General features: G+C 43.6%; 1 protein-coding gene and 1 long non-coding RNA gene across 3 annotated transcripts; one reads left to right on the top strand and one right to left on the bottom strand.

The window, feature by feature from the left end:
• The first annotated feature begins 499 nt into the window (after positions 1-499).
• On the top strand, positions 500-17552 carry LOC135906203 (uncharacterized). 2 transcript variants are annotated; one of them, XM_065437464.1, is made up of 5 exons: positions 500-1007; positions 1646-1761; positions 2194-2396; positions 3746-3860; positions 15236-17552. In XM_065437464.1, exons 1-5 carry the CDS (start codon positions 664-666, stop codon positions 16045-16047), a joined length of 1590 nt encoding a protein of 529 aa, XP_065293536.1. In that variant the 5' UTR covers positions 500-663; the 3' UTR covers positions 16048-17552. The 2 variants fall into 2 exon arrangements, with proteins under 2 accessions (XP_065293536.1, XP_070385061.1); XM_070528960.1 differs by having other exon boundaries at positions 15244-17552.
• On the bottom strand, positions 4832-12849 carry LOC135906183 (uncharacterized). Its single transcript, XR_010565664.2, has 4 exons — positions 12452-12849; positions 11357-11461; positions 8534-8677; positions 4832-5769 (listed from the first exon to the last, which is right to left on the bottom strand). It is a non-coding gene; the product is annotated as an uncharacterized lncRNA (long non-coding RNA).
• Positions 17553-18844: the final 1292 nt, after the last annotated feature.

An 18844-nucleotide genomic window follows, 5' to 3' on the forward strand; every position in this document is an offset into this window, starting at 1 on the left:
TATCCTCAACGCGCGCGAGCAACAAAACAGACATAATACTTAACAATGACATTGACATGCACAACTTGAGCAATTGACATGTACAACTTAGACAGGAATCTAAATTTAAAGAAGTTTCCTTTTATCGACAGTTTTTTTCAAAAAAGTATTTTCTCACAGCAGACCTAAAGTTACGGGCTTCTTTTATATGTATTGGACAAGAATTCCAAATAATTTTTTTTTTATTGCGATAAAGGCTTGCCCCTAGGAATAATTCTTGATGCGTATATGTGTATTATATGTGTGCAGAGAGGCCTGTGTTGGGTATGAATTGAATCAGTGTTTTGTGGAATCTGTTTTCATGTATCCAGCGGTCATAGCTGGTTCCAAATAACTACGCCGTTAAATTCCACGAGCCTTTTTCCGTACAGATTTCGACATGGGGGCAAATTAAAACACTGATTACTTGCAGCTCTTGTATTTCGTAACGGGATTGTAAACAAGGTAATCCGCCTTTTGCGATGCATTGTGGCGCCACTGTGCGGTGGCCACGAGAAACGATTTGGCAGGCGCCGCTCTCGCCGCGACAGACAGCCGCCGCACGCGAGACACGTGTGCAAGCAAGCAGCGTGTGAGTGAAAACCGCAACAACGTGTGCGCACAGTTTGTCGCCGTCCGCTAGCCATGGAGCCCGCTGGTGACTGCTTTGTACCTGGAGGTTTCTTCAGCGTGACGAACGGCTGGAAAAAGCGCTTCGGTAACGTCAAAATACCCACGGAAGCGCAGCTCGAAGAACACATGGTGTCGAGCGGAGCGCGCTTCGCGCGACAGCAAATGAAAGGAACGATGTTCCAAGAAGAAGGATACGTGCGCAACGTCATGTACAACGACGTGTCAGCAGAATCCACGTGCGGACTTTTGCGTAGTATCTGCCTACCGTCAATGAAAGGCGGCTATTACATCGTGCACGCCGCGATTTCCAAGGCGTCGGGCTCCATCCTGGCTGGTCATTGCCTCTGCCCCGCAGGGTGAGCAAGCTTTCTATTCTACATCTGGAGCGCGACCTGCATGAACCGCGTGCAGGACATTTAAGTCTGATGGGTTAAATTTTGGAATTCATAACTATACCGGCCCTGCCGTTTTGGGCTAGATGTTTGCTTATATAAAGGTACGGTTGCTTAAATGTTGAAAAAATACACATACTGTAAATGAAGAAAGCGGGGAGTTCTTGTTTTTACGCATTTGCATGTATACCGATCGACACGGTCGTGCAGCATACCAATTTGCACTTGTCTGCGACCGTACACAGCCTTGGATTGCCGGTATCACACAGTACACTATTTAGAGGCATATAACGAGAATGACTTCCAAGTTTGACTGCTTACTGTAAAACCGCTAGTTGTACCTAACTTCGTGCCGGCATAGCTGTCTGACAAGCCGCATCGCATCGTTCAATGATGCTGTTAATGTGTGCACATGGTGTTACAAGGCCAACGCGCGAGTGGTGGTGTGCGGCTCATGTCTGAGATTGGCGCATGTATTTCACGTTGAGTGACGTGAACTTAAACCCGTTCTTTCGAATTCATAAACACTTGATCCCATCTTTTCCTTGATGAATACCTGTTGAGCATGAAAACTCATCTCCTCTTCCATTTTATTCTTGCAGCCTGAGCGGCACATGCCAACATTTTGTTGGGTTAATCCTTCATGCCATTCACTTGGCGCAAAAGGATGCGGCAACGTGCACGGAAGTTCCATGTGCTTGGATTGTTCCTGCCCAAGGTAAGAATGCTACTACTTAGCAAGCATTAGTTAACATAGGAGGCGGCAAAAGTGCCTAAAAAATCTGTGATCACACTTCCGGCCCCTTTCTGCAAACGGTTCTTTGTGGCACCGTGTTGACCATATAACGTGTTGTAAAATTGTTTGCATTCGTGGTAGCAGCTGTTGAATATCAACTCATTCACACAGCTACATTGTTTACAGCGTACATGAGTATTGGTATGTGGACAAATATAGGCTACTGGTTTTAATTAAGAACACATATTGGTGTCGCTTCATAAATTCTTAACTACAAGACCTGCATAGAGAAAAAATAATCCCAAACTGCAACATTTAATTTTCTTACAATGGATGTGGTCGTTGGCTAAACATCACAGGAAGCACTTAAAATTTCGTTATTGTACTTGTACAAACAAAACTTTTTTTTTTCAGTCAAAAAGCATGAGCCACCTCTGCCTCTGCAAGACATCACTTTTCACACAAGGAAACATGAAGGTGCGAAAAGGCGGCGGTTTGATCCACTGCCAGGGCTCTCACCGAGTGACCCATCTCTGCTTGCTGCCGATCTCGAAAAGGTGGCAGCAAACTGCCTGCTTCTCCGTTATATGAGCAAAGAAAACTCAGGAGAATCACTTGTAAGTGCTACACTTAACTCTTCATGCTTGTGATCTGTTAAAATAAGAGTTAGCAGTGTTCCATCAGCATGTGACGACAGACAGGAACAGTTTGAGAGCCCCTTTTACTGTGCTTTTATGCGAAGTACAGTTTGCATCAGTATAACACTAATGTCAGTAGTGTTTATATATGGTGACTTTCTTTTTTATCTCACTAAACAATCTGCAAGCTTAGCAATGAGATGATGCAGCAAACCTGTGATGTAAGTCTTGGTTAATTGAGGCAACTAAACCTCTTTAAAGCCAAAGTTATTTTAAAAATTCTGGCAGAACCTATCTCGTGATGACTGAAATAATGCGAGAGCATTCATGCACATACACACTTTTAAACTGACACAAACATCTGTTCAACTTCCATTCTATAGCTTGTCTTGTCCATGACAGCAGTAAGGGACTGTGAATTCCAAAGTGTGATACATTTAAGGGCTTTCAAATGCTGTGTGCCTTTACAAAAGACAAGACCTTTGACGCCTCCTGTAATACTTTAGGTATCAAGTCGGTGATGAACTCCCCAGTGCCTGCTTCATAAATTCTTATAGCCACATGTGATTCACATAATTATCATGCGAGACTGTCCAATCACCTGCAACTTATGCAGCAAAGCATGTGAGTATAGCATGCTGGGCAAGTCTTATTAAATTATCTGTACATAGTTTCCTTAGTTACGTGTATTAAGTGTCCCTTGATTTTTCATACCATGCTTTATAGCTGAATGGAATAACTTCTCTACACAGAGCTGCTGAACCTAATTTTAAAGAATTTTAAATCTTGCGTTGGCATATCTGATGTGCATTGATTACTGTTTACCTCTACGTATGGCTTGAGTTTTTCCTATCCCCTTCTGCAACATGCACATTATTGCACTTTCATATTTACATTTGCTCTTGATTTACAGCACATGTTAGCACGAGTTCATGTCACTGCATCTGAATGTTTTTTTTTAAATTTTCTAATGCTAGTAAGCTTGTAGTTTGCTTACTTTCAAAACTGTTCTTTGCTCACCCTGAAAGAAGGCATTTAGAGTACGAATAAATAAAATGTGAAAAATGATTCAGAAGTACAATACTGAGTTTGCTTGTTTAACAACCATGCGAAATAAGGCATGCCAGGTATGAGACCACAATCTGAACCTATTTTGTTGCGCTTCTCACCACTGGCGCAATATGATGCTGTCAAAGACCTGTTTACAAAATCCTCAAATCTTTACTATGCTGCTTCGTATATTTCAAGCTGCACTACTATTCAAGGTAGTCACTAAGCTAACATTTGCATGTTATCTGCGCTGTCTAATGTAAAGCACTATATTCCAGGATGAACACAGTCCCAGTGAAGTGGCACCAGAAGCTTCAGACACTCCACTGGTCCAAGACATTGAAGACATCCACAGTGAGACCTGTCAAAGACTCATACAAGAGAGGTTTGATGGTAAGAAAGTCCACTTCCTTGTTTATTACTTTTTTCGCAACTTTTTGTCTTGGCACGTGTCATTCTGAGGCTGTCTCATTTATATAAGAATGCCCACCTATGTCTCTGGGCATCACCTTCACAAGTATCCCACTGAGCAGCAGATAATGCAGCAGTCACTTTTAGACTTATTGTCTTGTCATTTCTTAACTTTTACAGGGCTGTCGCATAACTCGATGTGTGTGAGCACCCACAGGGTCCTCAAACATATCTGCTTCATCTATGGCATGTTTGTGAAGCACTGTGTGAATGTATAATGGATTTTCCTTTAGCATGAGTCCATCACCTGGATTCATGCACGGCATTTGTCATATATATATGTTGACTGTTTTAGCAGAGCATGGAATTGAAAGCATGCACATTTGTCTTGCTCTTCTTGTTTTTAGGCATGTTTAAATACTTGCAATACTGAACCAACTCTACGATTTAGCTATGTTGACCAGCATAATTAGCGAAAAAAAATAAAACATAATGAGCACATGCAAGTTACAAGCTGCAGAAAAATTCTTATGTCACTGTGAAAGTAAGCTGTACAATTTTGTAGGAGATTAGTATCTACCTACATTTTAATCGTTGCAATATGCAGTTGTGTCATTTGACACAACCTAAGTACTTTAGCCTCTTTGAGTAGGCCTGTAGGTGTTTCTTTGTAGGAGTAAATAAAAGCTAACCTAATGGTATTAAGTTTCTGACAAGTGATTCAACATAAAAAAAAGTAAGGCGTGCAAACACCAACAAGAGAACTAGACAACATGGCATTTACTTAGTTTGGTTCTCTTGTATCCATGTTTGCATGCGTTACTTTCTTTTAGTGCGATTCGCTACCAACTAGCTGAACTTTCTCTCATTTTAAGCTTCATTTCTAGTACACTTAGCTCCTATCTGCAGTGTTTGTGTTGTCTGCCCTACTAGAAAATCCTATTTGTTTTCAAATGGGTTTCATCAAATAGGGTTATGGAACGGGACCCCGTTTGATCCTGTTCAGTCCTGACCTGTTTAAATCCTGTTTATTCCTGTTTAAACCTGACCCGTTTAAATCCTGTTTAAACCTGACCCGTTTAAATCCTGTTTGATCCTGACCCGTTTAAATCCTGTTTAATCCTGACCCGTTTAAACCCGTCCTATCTAAGCCAGACCTGTTTGCCCCTGTTCAGACCTATATTTTGCTGCAATCATACCTGGTCCTTTCAGAATGGATTGATGTTGCTTAATATAATTTACTATTAAACCTATTTTGTACATTTGTGTATTTGCGATCAGCATTGAAGAGAAGTAGATCTGCATTATGTTTGCAACAAGAATGCCACTTTCACATGTAGGTTTGCCTGGCACATTGCTTGATACGAAGATGAACACAATTTTCGGCATAAATTGATTAGCACTACCAACACTGATGTGATACATCATGAACAAGTTTTGTACGACCCACGAGTACGTTCTTTATGTATGACCTACAAGAAAATGCACCCTGAAGAAGACTGTACCTCATTTTCATATTTACTACAAGTATGCAAATGTAATTCTTGCAGATTAAGTATTTGTTCGATTACTTGTACTCGTTTTAATGCAGTGCTTTTCGTTGTAATGATTTGTTCACAAATCCACAGTAAAGCGTAATTTTGGGGTGAAAAATGTCAGGCAAAGTATTGGCATGTACTTGTAAGTGAAAAAGACAAGTATACTTTACGTAGGTATTTCTGTACACCAACTTGAGCTTTCATTAAGCCTGAAGTCATCCGGCTTAAAAAAAAAGCATGTCATAAATGTCCCAAGCACTGTTTATTGGACCTTCTAACGGTATTTCGATGCATCCAGTCTGCCGAGAGAAGACCGCTGGAGTGGGTTGCTTGGGTGAGAGCGAGCAGGGCACCTGAAAAAGTAAAGCCAATAATTTATCTTGATTCATGCAACAGGTTGGCACATAGGCAAATTCGCCTATGTTTCCACAGATAAGAAAGGTTCAGCATTCCGGTCATAGGAGATAATGAATAAATCTTATTGAAAAATATGTGGTTTCATGCAATGCCTATGTTTCAAGGGAACATGAATTACTGTGGGAGAATAAGCTGTCATAATTAGCAGGCGATTGAAGCAAGTGTTATAGGAAAAAGATGGACACATCGTTTGATTAGCAATAATTACTAGTATTGAAGCAACAGAATACAAACATGAAATACCTTTAAAAACAACACCGACAGGTTGAGATAATAAATTATTCAGAAACTAAACCCTTCTGCCAGCAAAATACCGTAGTGTACTGGCTTTGACATTGCGCTGCTCAGGCAGAGGGCATGGGGTTGAATCCCGGCCACAATGGCTGCATTTAGATGGCAGGTAAATGCCAAAACCCCTATGTAAGGTCTATTGGGTACACGTTAAAGGAGACTAGGGATCCCGCCAACTTGAAGTTATAAAAACCGGGGTAATTTTCGAGATAAGCAAACTCACAAAAGTAGAAGGCCCTGGCCATTCGAAGACCATATAAAGCCTTTTAAGGTAGGTGCCAGCAGCCGCAAAATTTCTTGCAAAAGCGAAATATAGCAGAAGCGGTATTTTTCCGTAGATCACTTTTGCAAGGTATTTTACAACTTGACACCCGACATGTTGGGCATCTACGGGCAACAGCAATTCTTGCACAGATCATAGCAAACACTGTTGCACCTAGGTATACATAGACACATAGGTATAGGTACAGTCGCCGACTGATTTTCCGGACTCCGAAAATTCGGACTTGATTACTCGGTCTGCTTCACGGCACCGCCATTCTCCCCATGGACCATAATGTATAACGACTTCCGAAAGTTCGGACGCCTTGCAACCTCTCGTCTGATTTTTCGGACACTCCTTGAGCCAACTTGATCGAGAGCACCATGCACCGACTCTGACCGTTGCATCGTTCTACTTGCTGAACGACATTTTTGTTTTGAACGGAGCCTCCTTGCTGCCCCACGAAGTGGCGCTACTGCAAATCCCTGCTCATCATCATCGTCTCTGCCTGGTTTGTAGCTACAGCAGTTCCGGTCTCAGCTTAGTATGCCATGTCAAGACAATCCAGCAGCTGATTTGTTTGTTTCTTCGTGCACGACGCAGCGAGTAGGCCAGGTTTTTTGTTTGTGCAACTGATGTCGGCGTGACGATGCTTGATGAAGCAAGATGGGCCAATTCATTCCACTAATATCTAGAATAGCTACCTGTAAGCACCACCTACCTTTCAACAACATTTGCAAAGCAAAAAACCTCATCCTGAAAAGTCTGCACATGAAGACATCGGTAGCAACTTCAGCGTGGGGCCTCAAGATAATTCGGCAAGCCAAGAAATTACTGACAGCACGAGTGCAAGCATGCCAACAGGAAATCAGTGGCTGAATAATGCACCTTCTACCAATTGGTAGACAGTGCATTTTCGCAAAGCCCTAACTACAGCAGATCATTGTTCAGGAGTTCCCGAATGCACAGCTCTATGCCATTTTCACACCGACTCTAGGGAAGCACCTCTGCACAGTTGCAAGAAAAAAAGCTAGATGCCCCAAGAGAAATGAGCCCACTCAAGCCATGGAAGTTGTGTTTACCTTGTCTTCCTACAACTACTCAAAACCTAGGACTGCTGTTTTGCACAAGGGAACAAACGTCAACATTGGTGCCTCGCCCAACACAAGTGGTCTGCGCTGTAGAAGGTGCCATCAGCCAGCCCACAGATGAGGCCCACACCAGTGCTGTCAGTGTGCTGTACAAATTGCAGAAGCAGAGCCTACAAGCTTGTCTGCCTTAGTGTGATCGCACCAATGAACGAAAACTAACGAATCAAGTTTGTTTCGTGCCGAGAACAGTTGCCTCATGCTGGCTTGGTTTGTTGTGTAGGCATGTAAATAATGAAAAGGCCTGCATCACTATCTCTGAGAAAAAAATCATGTAACAAAGCACGTACAGTACACAGGTGCAGTGTCTGTCACATACCATTTCGTGCAGTAGAGGCTACATCGGATAAACCGGCCAATGTATAAATGACTGGCAGCGTGACCAAGCAAACTTGATGCATGGGTCAGTTAGCAGTGGTAGTGCACTGCTCTCGGCGCACATGCACCTATGTTTGAAAGCTGCTTGATCATGACAAAATATAAAGACAAAAGCGCTGGAGAGATATCTGAGGCTTTTCTTATATGAATGACGAGGAACCTAGCGCTAGCTCCTCATGCAGAGAATTACTAGACAGTGAGACTGCTTCTTATCATTGTAAAACAAGTGTCACGCTCACCATGTGATGCGTCCTTTTCGTTTCTGTGCGAACAGCATGTATTCAGATCTATTCTCCACCTTTCACCTTTTGCACAATATCACTGTGCGAGCAATAATACTGAACTGTTAGTAGCACTCTGTCCTGTTGCCTCCTTTCTTTCCTTGTGAATTGTGTGCTAAATAAGGCTTTTTTTGGTGAAAGAGTGCTAGTTGAACGCATAAACTAGCGCCATGGCATTTTGCAATACAGGACTGTTATAATTCTCTAAAAATTTGTCCATGCAGAACAGTGTCAAAAGAACACCTTAAAGAAAGAACATGAGTGTATCTATCATAAAGACCAATCCTTTTCTTTTTTCCTTAACATAATTTTCAATACCGATATTGAAGTACAAGCTCACCATATTATATCACCTTGTCAATGAAGCAAGGCACAAGGTGCCCAACTGTCGCGGGACCAACTTGGATGTGGAGATCAGCGCAGATCAGCAACATAGCATGGTCTGCTTACACTTCTTCTCCAGGTCCAGCCATACCTACAGCAGCTATAAAACAAGTGAGCTTAGAATCACAAGCGAAACAATATAAAAAGTGACACTGAACAAAGCAACTTTCGTTAAGCATAAATAGGATCGAAATGCTGACATTATGCCCATAAGTAACTTCACTTTGAGCAACAAAGCATCCAATTTAAGAAAGATTATATGTATCAGCTATCTATGTGAGAAAGATTAATCGAACGCCCTCTATTTGCCATACCCCTCCCCTTATGCATGGATGTCTCCCTGACTGAGTGAGCTGATCCCAGGTATAGTGTAATTAAAGGTTGTCACTTGGTTGGCCAATCCCGATACCATTGCATGACTTGTACAATAATTTTAATGTGTTGTAATGCTGGCCATCCTGCAGGCACTGCAACATTATAGCACCCATAAGGCTAATGGTATTACCTGATAAGGTTAACTAATAGGTGTCCCCAGAAGCATAACTCGGCATGTATACTCGGAGGCCATTATTATAAGAGAAGCAATGGCAGAGGTGAAGCTTTATCCTGTGCCATATGCAAAATGGCCGAGCACGCCCAGCTTCTGGTTACATTCTCACTTGTGACCACTGCAACAGGCTGACTGACATGCGTAACCAGCAGTTTGTAGGACCACATTTTCATAACCTGCAATTTGTTTTACATCTGAAGAGATTAGCCTCAAGCTCCATGATGCGCTGCACTCAAGAAGCATTATAAACTGGCAACATTTAAATGCTATGCTGCATGGTTTGTTGCATGCTTTAGGAATTTACTTATTTATTATACACATAGCTCATAGGCTCCAGTTGGGGTATTGCATGAGGTGGCAAGAAAACAAATTCTGAACTAACAAGGAGAACATTCAACAAAACAAGTTAGACCAAAGAAGAAAAAATAACATACTCTCATAATGGGACTATGTATCTGGCAGCTAGCTTCTAAAAAAGACAATTAGGAATGTTTTACTACTGGTAGCGCTTTAGGGGATGGAATGTAGAATTCCAAGCTTCATACACTTTTAAGCCACCTTTCGTGGCTTTTTGTTTTGAACTCCTATTCTCTGTACTATTATTAAAATGAATACCCCCCCTCCAAAATAAAACAAAGAAAATCATGTAATGCACAGTAATGTAACACAATAATGTAATGCACAACAGTGAATACTTAGAAAAATGTAAATAAGAACATGGAGTCTATGTGGGCACACATGTTAGAAGTGTACATGAAAGCATAATAATAAAGGTGGGCAAAGCATTTATGCTTTTGTCGGGCAACCTGCAGCAAGACATACAGGTAAAAGGATATGCATGCCTCCCAACACAGTCCCTAAAAATATCTGTCACAATACAGTGAGTAGGTATATCATGCATATCTACAATAGCTCCTAATTATATTTAACTCAGAGGGGGCTACCTATGTAACTTGATCAAACTGAAGGTGGGCCAAATTCTAAATATACGATTCAAGTAGACAGAAAATGGACGTTATGAAAATGCATCTACAGCAAAAGTGTTGTACATTATTGTTGTACATTATGTCATACCTGCCAACCTGTGAACATAATATTTTGTAAAAATGCTGCAGACACTAAATTCTTTGTTGGGGACATAGCACACATTATTTTAAAGCTTGCTCTCAGCACCCCCATTGTTGCATACACACACACATTATTAATAAAGGGAAAATCGCACATCTACCCGCTCGTAGCAATTGCTACAAAAGAAACCCGTACGGATTCCTCGAAAGGAAAGCCTCACAGTTGAAAAAAAGAAACCGTCCAGGTCTGGGACTCAAACCCGGGACCACCGCCTTTCCGGGACAGCCGCTTTACCATCTAAGATAACCAGGCGGCTAGCAGATGGCCGGGCCAAGTCGAATTTGTCGATAACATGAAGCAAAGGCAAGGGTCTGACGTAATAGTTCTGCGGAAACGCGCAAGGTGTAGAGAAGTAATTAAAGGAGAAAAAATATTACGTCAAACCCTTGCTTTTGCTTCGCGCTGTCAAGTAATTCGACTTCGCCCTGCCATGTGCTAGCCAGCTGGTATTCTCAGATGGTAGAGTGGCTGCCTCGGAAAGGCGCTGGTCCCGGGTTCGAGTCCCGGACCAGGACGAATTTTTCTTCAACTGTGCGGCTTTCCTTTTGAGGAACACATACAGGTTTCCTTTGTAGCAAATGGTACGAGCGGGTGGATGTCTGATTTTCCCTTTATTAATTACTTCTCTCCACCTCGTGTGTTTGCGCAGAACTATTACGTCACACACACATTATCAACCATTATTTAACTTGTCGTGCAGCACGAAAAGCAGCAGCGAACTTGAAACCAGTAACTGACAACATTTTTTTTAGATTACAGAGCTTTACGCTGGTTCAGGAATTTATCTGACTAAACTTCCTAAAAGCAAGTGCCCCTCTGATGCTCTCGTTAGAGATATTGCATCGCTAATAATAAAGCAGTACAAGTACCATTACAATTAATTTTTACATGCATTTTAACAATGTCATGCCGTCAATCTCTCAACAGCTTTAAAACATCTTAACCAACACAACTTCATTGTCTTTCTAAAATGACATTCATAAAATTGTAAAATGAGCCCACATTTGTAAACCCACGAAAAATTCAGGAGAGTTTCCAAACATGGATGATACCAACAAAATCTGCAGCTCGTGTAAGTGGCAGCAACTACTTTGCACACACCTTGTCACAGCATGCACGTCAGGTACTTTTCCGTGCTGTTGAGGCTGCAGAAGTGCCGCAGGTGCATATGTGGAGGTGCCTCTGGTTCACAAAATCTTGCCATCCCTAAACAATAATAAATACTTATTTATTGTAATCCCTGCTGAAACTACAAACTTGTGATATAAAAAGATCACGTCATATTTTGAAAAAAGTATCGTACAACCAGTTACATGAAGCTGCAACTGGTTGTGCAAATATCTGATTGTAACATCACAGGCGGTTAAATAACACGTAAATCGAACTGTAGAGAACATGAATCTACTATGAAAAGGTTCACACAAACGTACAGCTGCATAACGTGAAATGTGAATTGTACTATCAAAAAATTCCTTAGCACATGAAAAGCGTTCCAAAACCTAACTTGTCTATGCGGCGCAACAAAGCACTACTCCCAAAGGACGATGCGCTTAAAATTACAACAGACCACCTCATTTCTGGAGGGACAATACAGAAAAGAGAAAGATTTTTCGATGAAAAAGAAACATTGCTTATGTAATTTCGGCTTCTCTGCTAGATCGGAATCCTTTACAAGTACACGAAAACACACAGGACACTAATACACGTCATCTGACGACACTCTATAAACAGAAGAATTTCCATACAAGCTAAAAATCTGGCCATGCGTCGACGAAGAAATCGGGTGCCATCTCGCGCAGCTGTTAGCTGTGACGACGACACATCGACGTACTACTTCTAGAAATGCCTATACCATTTCTTAATGAAAAATTATGTACACAAACAGTAACTTTCTTTGCTTGAATTTTTGTGCCCATTTAGATCAAAGAACCACCCGCGCTAGCGTGCTTCATAGGTGAAAGTAAATAAACCACAGATAGAGCTGTTGGTAACATGAACACGTTTTAGGGCAATTTCCATGGAACTTTTTGCTAAATGTGCACTGCGACATGAAGAACAACCATTTGAAAAGCACATTTATAATTCTTGCTGCTTTACAAATCCGGATCCGGTTGTTGTACGGATCTTGCGATACGTACAACAACGCACACTTCACGAACCATAGACAGGAAGAATGCGCGCAAGCGCCGGACTTACCTTTCTAGGCGTACTCGGAAAACGCTCCTTTTAGTGTCGCAGGTGCCGTGGCATCGACTGCACGAACGGTCCTTCCGGCGCACACACTGTTGAATTGCGGATCAACTACAGGATGTAAGAGCACAACTTTCACCAATTTCTTCCGTACAGCGCGATACGATGCGGCAGTGCCAGAGGAGGAGATCCTGTTCATGAGCCCGGAACAAAGGAAGCGCGAAGGGTCATATCTTCCACATCGGCGCACCACACGAAGGATACTGCGGGCTACATTACGCGGTCCCAGGGGTTTTGTGATTCTAAATGCATACAAAATGCACCACAATTTCTCTCGGCACAGCGTACACACGATTAAACAACTACATCGGACGGCGTCAATGCAGCAAGCATGCACATGTGGCGACAACTGAGGACGGCGAAATAATATCACCTGTAACTTTACCGGCGCTCCCTGTGCTGCCATCTGTAGGCCGCCACCGAAAGCGACCGTGCTTTCGGTGATCTCATGGATGGTGACGGCGTTGTATTTCGATGTTATGCGAGTCGTACAGCGTCTTGTACGACGTGTTTCAGCAACGTTGCTTTTAATAGAGAGGACAGCAATCTGCGTATACGCCGTATAGACGTCTCACCCACTTGAAAAACACAGCAGCAAATTTTCAGTCTGTCGTATTTTGGGACGTTGTGACTGTCGTTCTGTGCTCTGTAGTCGAAAATTCTGTAGTTCCTGATCAATATTTAATAAAAATTGACAGAGGCCATTTTAAGGATATGTAAAATTATTAATACGAAATAAAATAAAAAAACAAAGGTAGAAAAAAAATGCCTTTGGGCAAGGATTCGAACCTTAGACCTGACGGTTCTGAGACAAGCATCTTACCACTGCACCACGCCGAACATCACTGCCAATGTGTTTAAGCTATCTCAAGAGTGTAAATTGCTGTCTGGGTTGCTGTTTACATTTGCATTTTAAAAGCCATGATGCGCTTTCACTTCACCGCGTCAACTGCCGCATCTCTAGATGAGCAAAAGCGTTGTTACCATCGCCAGGTACATCGTGAAGTGCTAGACCATCGATTGTGCTGTAACGATATCCATATTTCATACGAAATTCAGAAATAGACAAGGGTGACCGGGGACACTAAGGGTTGTTACTGCTAATTTAGACGGTTGTCTCTTGCTCTTTACACTTTTGAGCTCGCATATAATTCGTGTGTTCAATGCAATATAGCTACATAAACACTCGTGGGTGAGTCTTCATCTCGACAGAATACTGGCTTCTCACGGCAGCGCTGTACCAGATTAATATTTTGCTTTTCACGCAACTTTGTGGAACAATCCAAAGCTTCTTTTCCGCTTCGCATATGCTTGTGCAACATTTCTGGGAAATTAACTAATGTGTCAGGGTAACCGCACATGTAAGTCCACAGGCCTGTGTGCCCCATCTTACCAAATAAAACAACGCGGATACGCAGCCATTCCCGCAGATGGTATGATTTTGATCAGCGGCCGATTTTGAGGAGGCCGGTAGGGCTTTGTTGGTGCCGCGTCGTTACGGCACAATTATAACAATTGGCAACGTCGACTTTAATGCCGGTGTCGGTGCTATCAGTATTGCCGGCTTCTTAGAAGCACGATTGAATACCGCGCAAGAAAAAAAAGTACAGTGTACACCACCGATGCGAAGCTGACATTTTAAAGGGCCGCGACGGAAAGTGCTTCTGTTGCGACTTCACAACTCTTGGCCGTCGCGACCGAATGTTTCTGTTGCGACGTAAGAATCGCTGTCGTAACGTCAGAAATGTCTGTCGCAACTTCAGAAACGTTAGGAACCTCTGTCGTACAACAGAAATTGCTGTAGTTGCAGCAGGAATTCCTGTTTCTTTTTCAACTGGGCAGGACCGGGAATCGGTTTGAAATTCGCAGCTAGCATATCGCAGTATGGTCTGTGAATGTTCCGACGTAGTCACGCAATTTCTGTAGAGCTTGATAATGACCCCAATTTAGCACTAGGGGCTGAATTGTCAGGATGTCGAACAATAAAAAAGTTCCTCCCCAGTTCTATTCAAGCAATAAACTCGTATGCATGATACCATCCAGTATGGTTGCCACAAAGCTCCAGAATAAACCAGCTTTTGTGCCAAACAGGCGACCCTATATGGTGCCACTGTGTCCAGTATAAGCCAGTTTAGTTGCAAACAGGGCCCCTGTTAAGACCCGTTTCTGCTTGAACTGGTCGTGCCTATACCTGCTTACATGCCAAACGGGACCCCGCTCCGCCCTGTTCATGTGTGAACTGGTCCAGTTTATACCTGTTTGCATGCCAAACGGGACCCCGTTCAGACCTGTTCGTGTGTGAACTGGTCCAGTTTATACCCGTTTGCATGCCAAACGGGACCCCGTTCAGACCTGTTCGTGTGTAAACTGGTCCAGTTTATACCTGTTTGCATGCCAAACGGGACCCCGTTCAAACCTGTTCGTGTGTAAACTGGTCCTGTTTGTACCTGTTTGTTGCTAAACAGGTCCCTGTTAAAACCAGTTTAAACCTGTATAACCCAGTTTGAATTTAAATAGGATTTTCCAATAGGGTGGTTCTCTTGTGTCCATGTGTGCACCCCTTACTTCCTTCCACGATGAATCCCCACCAAATAGCTCAACATTGCCATGACAAGTGATGCTTTGTTGACGTCATGCTACTTCTCATTGCTTTAATACAATGTAATGCTTGCTGTACGACTTGTAAAACGGATTCTAAACCTATAAATTAACAATACTGTTTTTTTGCAGCTATACAGGCCCTCTCGGTGGACAGCAGAGCAGTTGTTCTCGAGTCAACGATTGGACAGGCCGCAAATCCAACCTGGCACATGGAGCGGATTGGTCGGCTAACTGCCTCAATGTTTAAAAGAATTGTGCGGTGCCGGAAACCTGACAGTATTGTTAAAGAGATACTTTACCCGCGGAGCTATAAAACTGAAGCCATGCACTATGGAAATGTGCACGAGCCAGATGCCGTTCAGGCATATGAACAGCTAATGGCCTGCATGGATAAGACCATAACTGTGGGATATACAGGCCTGCACGTGCATGCTGAGCATCCGTTTATTGCTGCATACCCAGATAGACTGGTATTTGAGGGCAGTGACATGGGGCTGCTAGAAGTTAAATGCCTGTTTTCTTTCAAAGGAAAAAGTATCGAAGAAGCTGCAGCTTCTCCAAAGTTTTGTTGTAGGGCAACAGGTAATGAAATTACATTGAAAAGGGAGCATGAATACTATTATCAGTTGCAGGGCCAAATGGCAGTGACAGGACTTAGCTGGTGCGACTTCGTTGTGTGGACTAATGCAGCATCCATTGCATCCTCCTTACACGTCGAAAGGATTTTCTTTGATGAGGCCATGTGGTCTCAGGAAATATTGCCAGCACTACTGCATTTCTATAGGAATGCTGTGCTAGCTGAGGAGCTGACCCAGCGAATTAGAAGAGGGCTTCCCCTGTATAGTTCTGCCAGGTATGTTGGCACTGCCAAAAGGAATCTGAAAACCTGCAGAAAGCAGGAGCCCCCTACTGCAAAAATATGTACACCACAAAGAGAATGAAGTCATTGTCAAGGAGGTGGGACAAAACAATGGCCTGATACGGAAGGGCGTATGTGAGTCGGCTAATTACGAATGCGTGAACCAGGCTGATGGTCTCTCCCTTAGTTAGGCCGTCTCTGCTTCTTGCCACTCTCCTTATCATTCTGGCCACGTTTCCTGTGACCGCCTTTAGTTTTTGTAGGGTGTGAGATGTTCCAGCATTCTGCTGTATCCACATCCCCAATATTCTGAGTGTCTCCACTTCACGAATAGGCACCCCGTCGAGAGTCAAAGTGAGCGGCACCCAGTCCTTCTTTCTTGCGTACTTCGCACGCACCCGAATGAATTCCGATTTTTCGGGTGCGCATGCCATGTCCGCCGCCCTCGCGTATTCCACGACTGTGTCTATGGCCTTTTGAAGGGTTTCTTGCTTGTCCCCGTAGGACCCCTGGTGAGCCCAGAACGTGATATCATCGGCATATATCGCACAACCGAGATTCGGGTGCTTATCTAGCTCCAGGGCTAGCTTTCTCATCCCTACATTGAATAGCAGTGGAGAGAGTATAGCTCCCTGGGGGGACCTCTGTCGGGACAGTTGAAGGTGTCGGACCTCGTGGAGCCTAATCCGATTGTGGCCGTGCGGTGGCTGAGGAACGAGCGCACGTAGTTATAAATTCGCGATCCACAGTTCACCGCGAATAGCGTGGTGGGAGATGCTGTCGAAGGCCTCTTTGATGTCCAATGCCAGTACAAATTTATCTTCCGACCCTCTGTTGGGGTGCAGGACCTCGTGCTTTAGTAGTAGAAAAATGTCCTGCGCTGACACGTGGGGTCGGAAACCGAACATGTTGGAGGGGAACATGTTGTTTAGCTCTATGTGGTTCGAGAGCCGGACCTGCACAACCTTTTCAAAGAGTTTCCCCGCGCACGACGTTAGGGAGATGGGTCGAAGGTTGTTGATGTTATGAGGCTTACCTGGTTTTGGAATAAGAATAATTTTTGCTTCCTTCCATTCTTTTGGAAGGACGCCGTCCTCTGTCCAGACCGTGTCGTTAAAGAATTTGGTCAAGCTCTTTAGCGTGTCATCACTTAGATTGCGAATCATTGCGTTCGTGACCTGATCTACCCCTGGGGTCGTGTTTTTCTTGGAGTGTGCCGCTGCGTAAACCTCTTCAAAGGTTACGGGGGCGTCCAGTTCCGGTTGGTCCTGACCTTCGTAAACGGGTTTGGTGGATTGCCCGGTCGGTACAGTACCTACGTATATCTCTTTAATTTTGTCTATGATGTCAGCTTCCCGACCTTCAAACTCGTTTTCAAGCAGCTTAAGTGTGCGATTCGCCACTGTTTTTGTTCCTCCCGGGTCAATCATACTTCGAAGAATGCGCCATGTTTTCTTTGTAGTCAACGTGCCCCGAAGCGAGTCGCTGAACTGACACCAATTGCTGTCGCTTAGCTTTTGTGCGTATTCGTTAGCTTCCTGCGCTAGCTGAGCTATCCGTATCCTGAGTTGACGATTAAGCTTCTGCCTTTTCCACCTTTTTGTGAGGCCTCTCCGGGCTTCCCAGAGATGCAACAGGTGACGATCCACGGCTGGAGCCTCCGTTGTCGTTTCAGTTGTTTAGGTGACCCTAGAGTGAATAACTCGGACCTGCTCGGCCCATTCTCCTACGTCTGTTATGCTGTCGATTGTTTTCTGTTTTTCACGAAATTTGGTCCAGTCGGATAGCCTTGCCTTGCCAATAGCTCTTCGAATCCTGGCTGCATTAACCGATATGCTTAAGATATAGTGATCACTTCCTAGGTTTTCACCTAGGTTCGTCCATCGCGTCTCACTTTCGTTGTTGGTGAACGTGAGGTCGGGGGAAGTGTCCTGGGACACGCTGTTCCCGATTCGCGTTGGGAGATCCGGTTGAGTTAGCTGAAAAAGTCCGTAGCGCGTTAAAGTCGCCTAACAATATTAATTTGTCCCTACCTTGAGCGAGTCGCACCGCGGTGGCCACCACGTTTCCAAAATCCGCCTGTTGTTCTCTGGGAGAACTATAAACGTTGACAATAATTGTTTTAGGTTTGCCCCTTTTCTGCGGCCAAATCGTGATTATCTGGTGCTGAATAGGTTCCCGGAAAAAATAATTTACGCTAATCGCAACATCCTTCTTGGCAAAGGTGGCTACTTGAGGGTAGTCAGGGTGAGCATAAAGCTCGTAGCCTTTGAGTTTTTGATTTTGTTTCCCTATTTCCTGAATACAGATAACGTCGGGAGGGATTGGCGCCGATTCTATGTAGTGCGTGAAATTAGCCAATTTAGTGCGTAGCGTGCAGCAATTCCATTGCCAGATTTCAATGTGTCCGCTCTTTGTGTTGCTTGCCATATTATCAATGGATATTACTGTCGCTATCAGTGTGCTCTATAGCTTTCGGAGTCCTGGTAGGAGCTCCCGGACTTTGACTGACCCTCTTTCGGGGGACGGCTGCGGCTTCTGTTTGCACATCTTCTACCATTCGTTTGAGTTTGTGTAGCTCTGCGAACATTAGTTGCATGTTTTGTGCTAACTGTTGCAGCGTTAACGAATGAGTGCTGGAGGCGGTACTTTGTTGCAGTGATGTTTGTGGTGGTGATTTGGAAGTGTGGTCCGCAATTTGTGTGATGTTTGTGGTGGTGATTTGGAAGTGTGGTCCGCAATTTGTATGGGTTGCTGTGATGTGCTGTTGTTTGCCGTGCGCTTAAAAGCTTCAAACTCGGCTCGTAGCCCGGCTAAACTGTTTCGAAGTATTTTGTTTTCTATGGCAAAATTAAAAGAAATAGCATGGCCTAAGCAAA

Source organism: Dermacentor albipictus, unplaced genomic scaffold (assembly GCF_038994185.2).
Source record: "Dermacentor albipictus isolate Rhodes 1998 colony unplaced genomic scaffold, USDA_Dalb.pri_finalv2 scaffold_16, whole genome shotgun sequence".
In the NCBI taxonomy this organism is placed as follows: Eukaryota; Metazoa; Arthropoda; class Arachnida; order Ixodida; family Ixodidae; genus Dermacentor; species Dermacentor albipictus.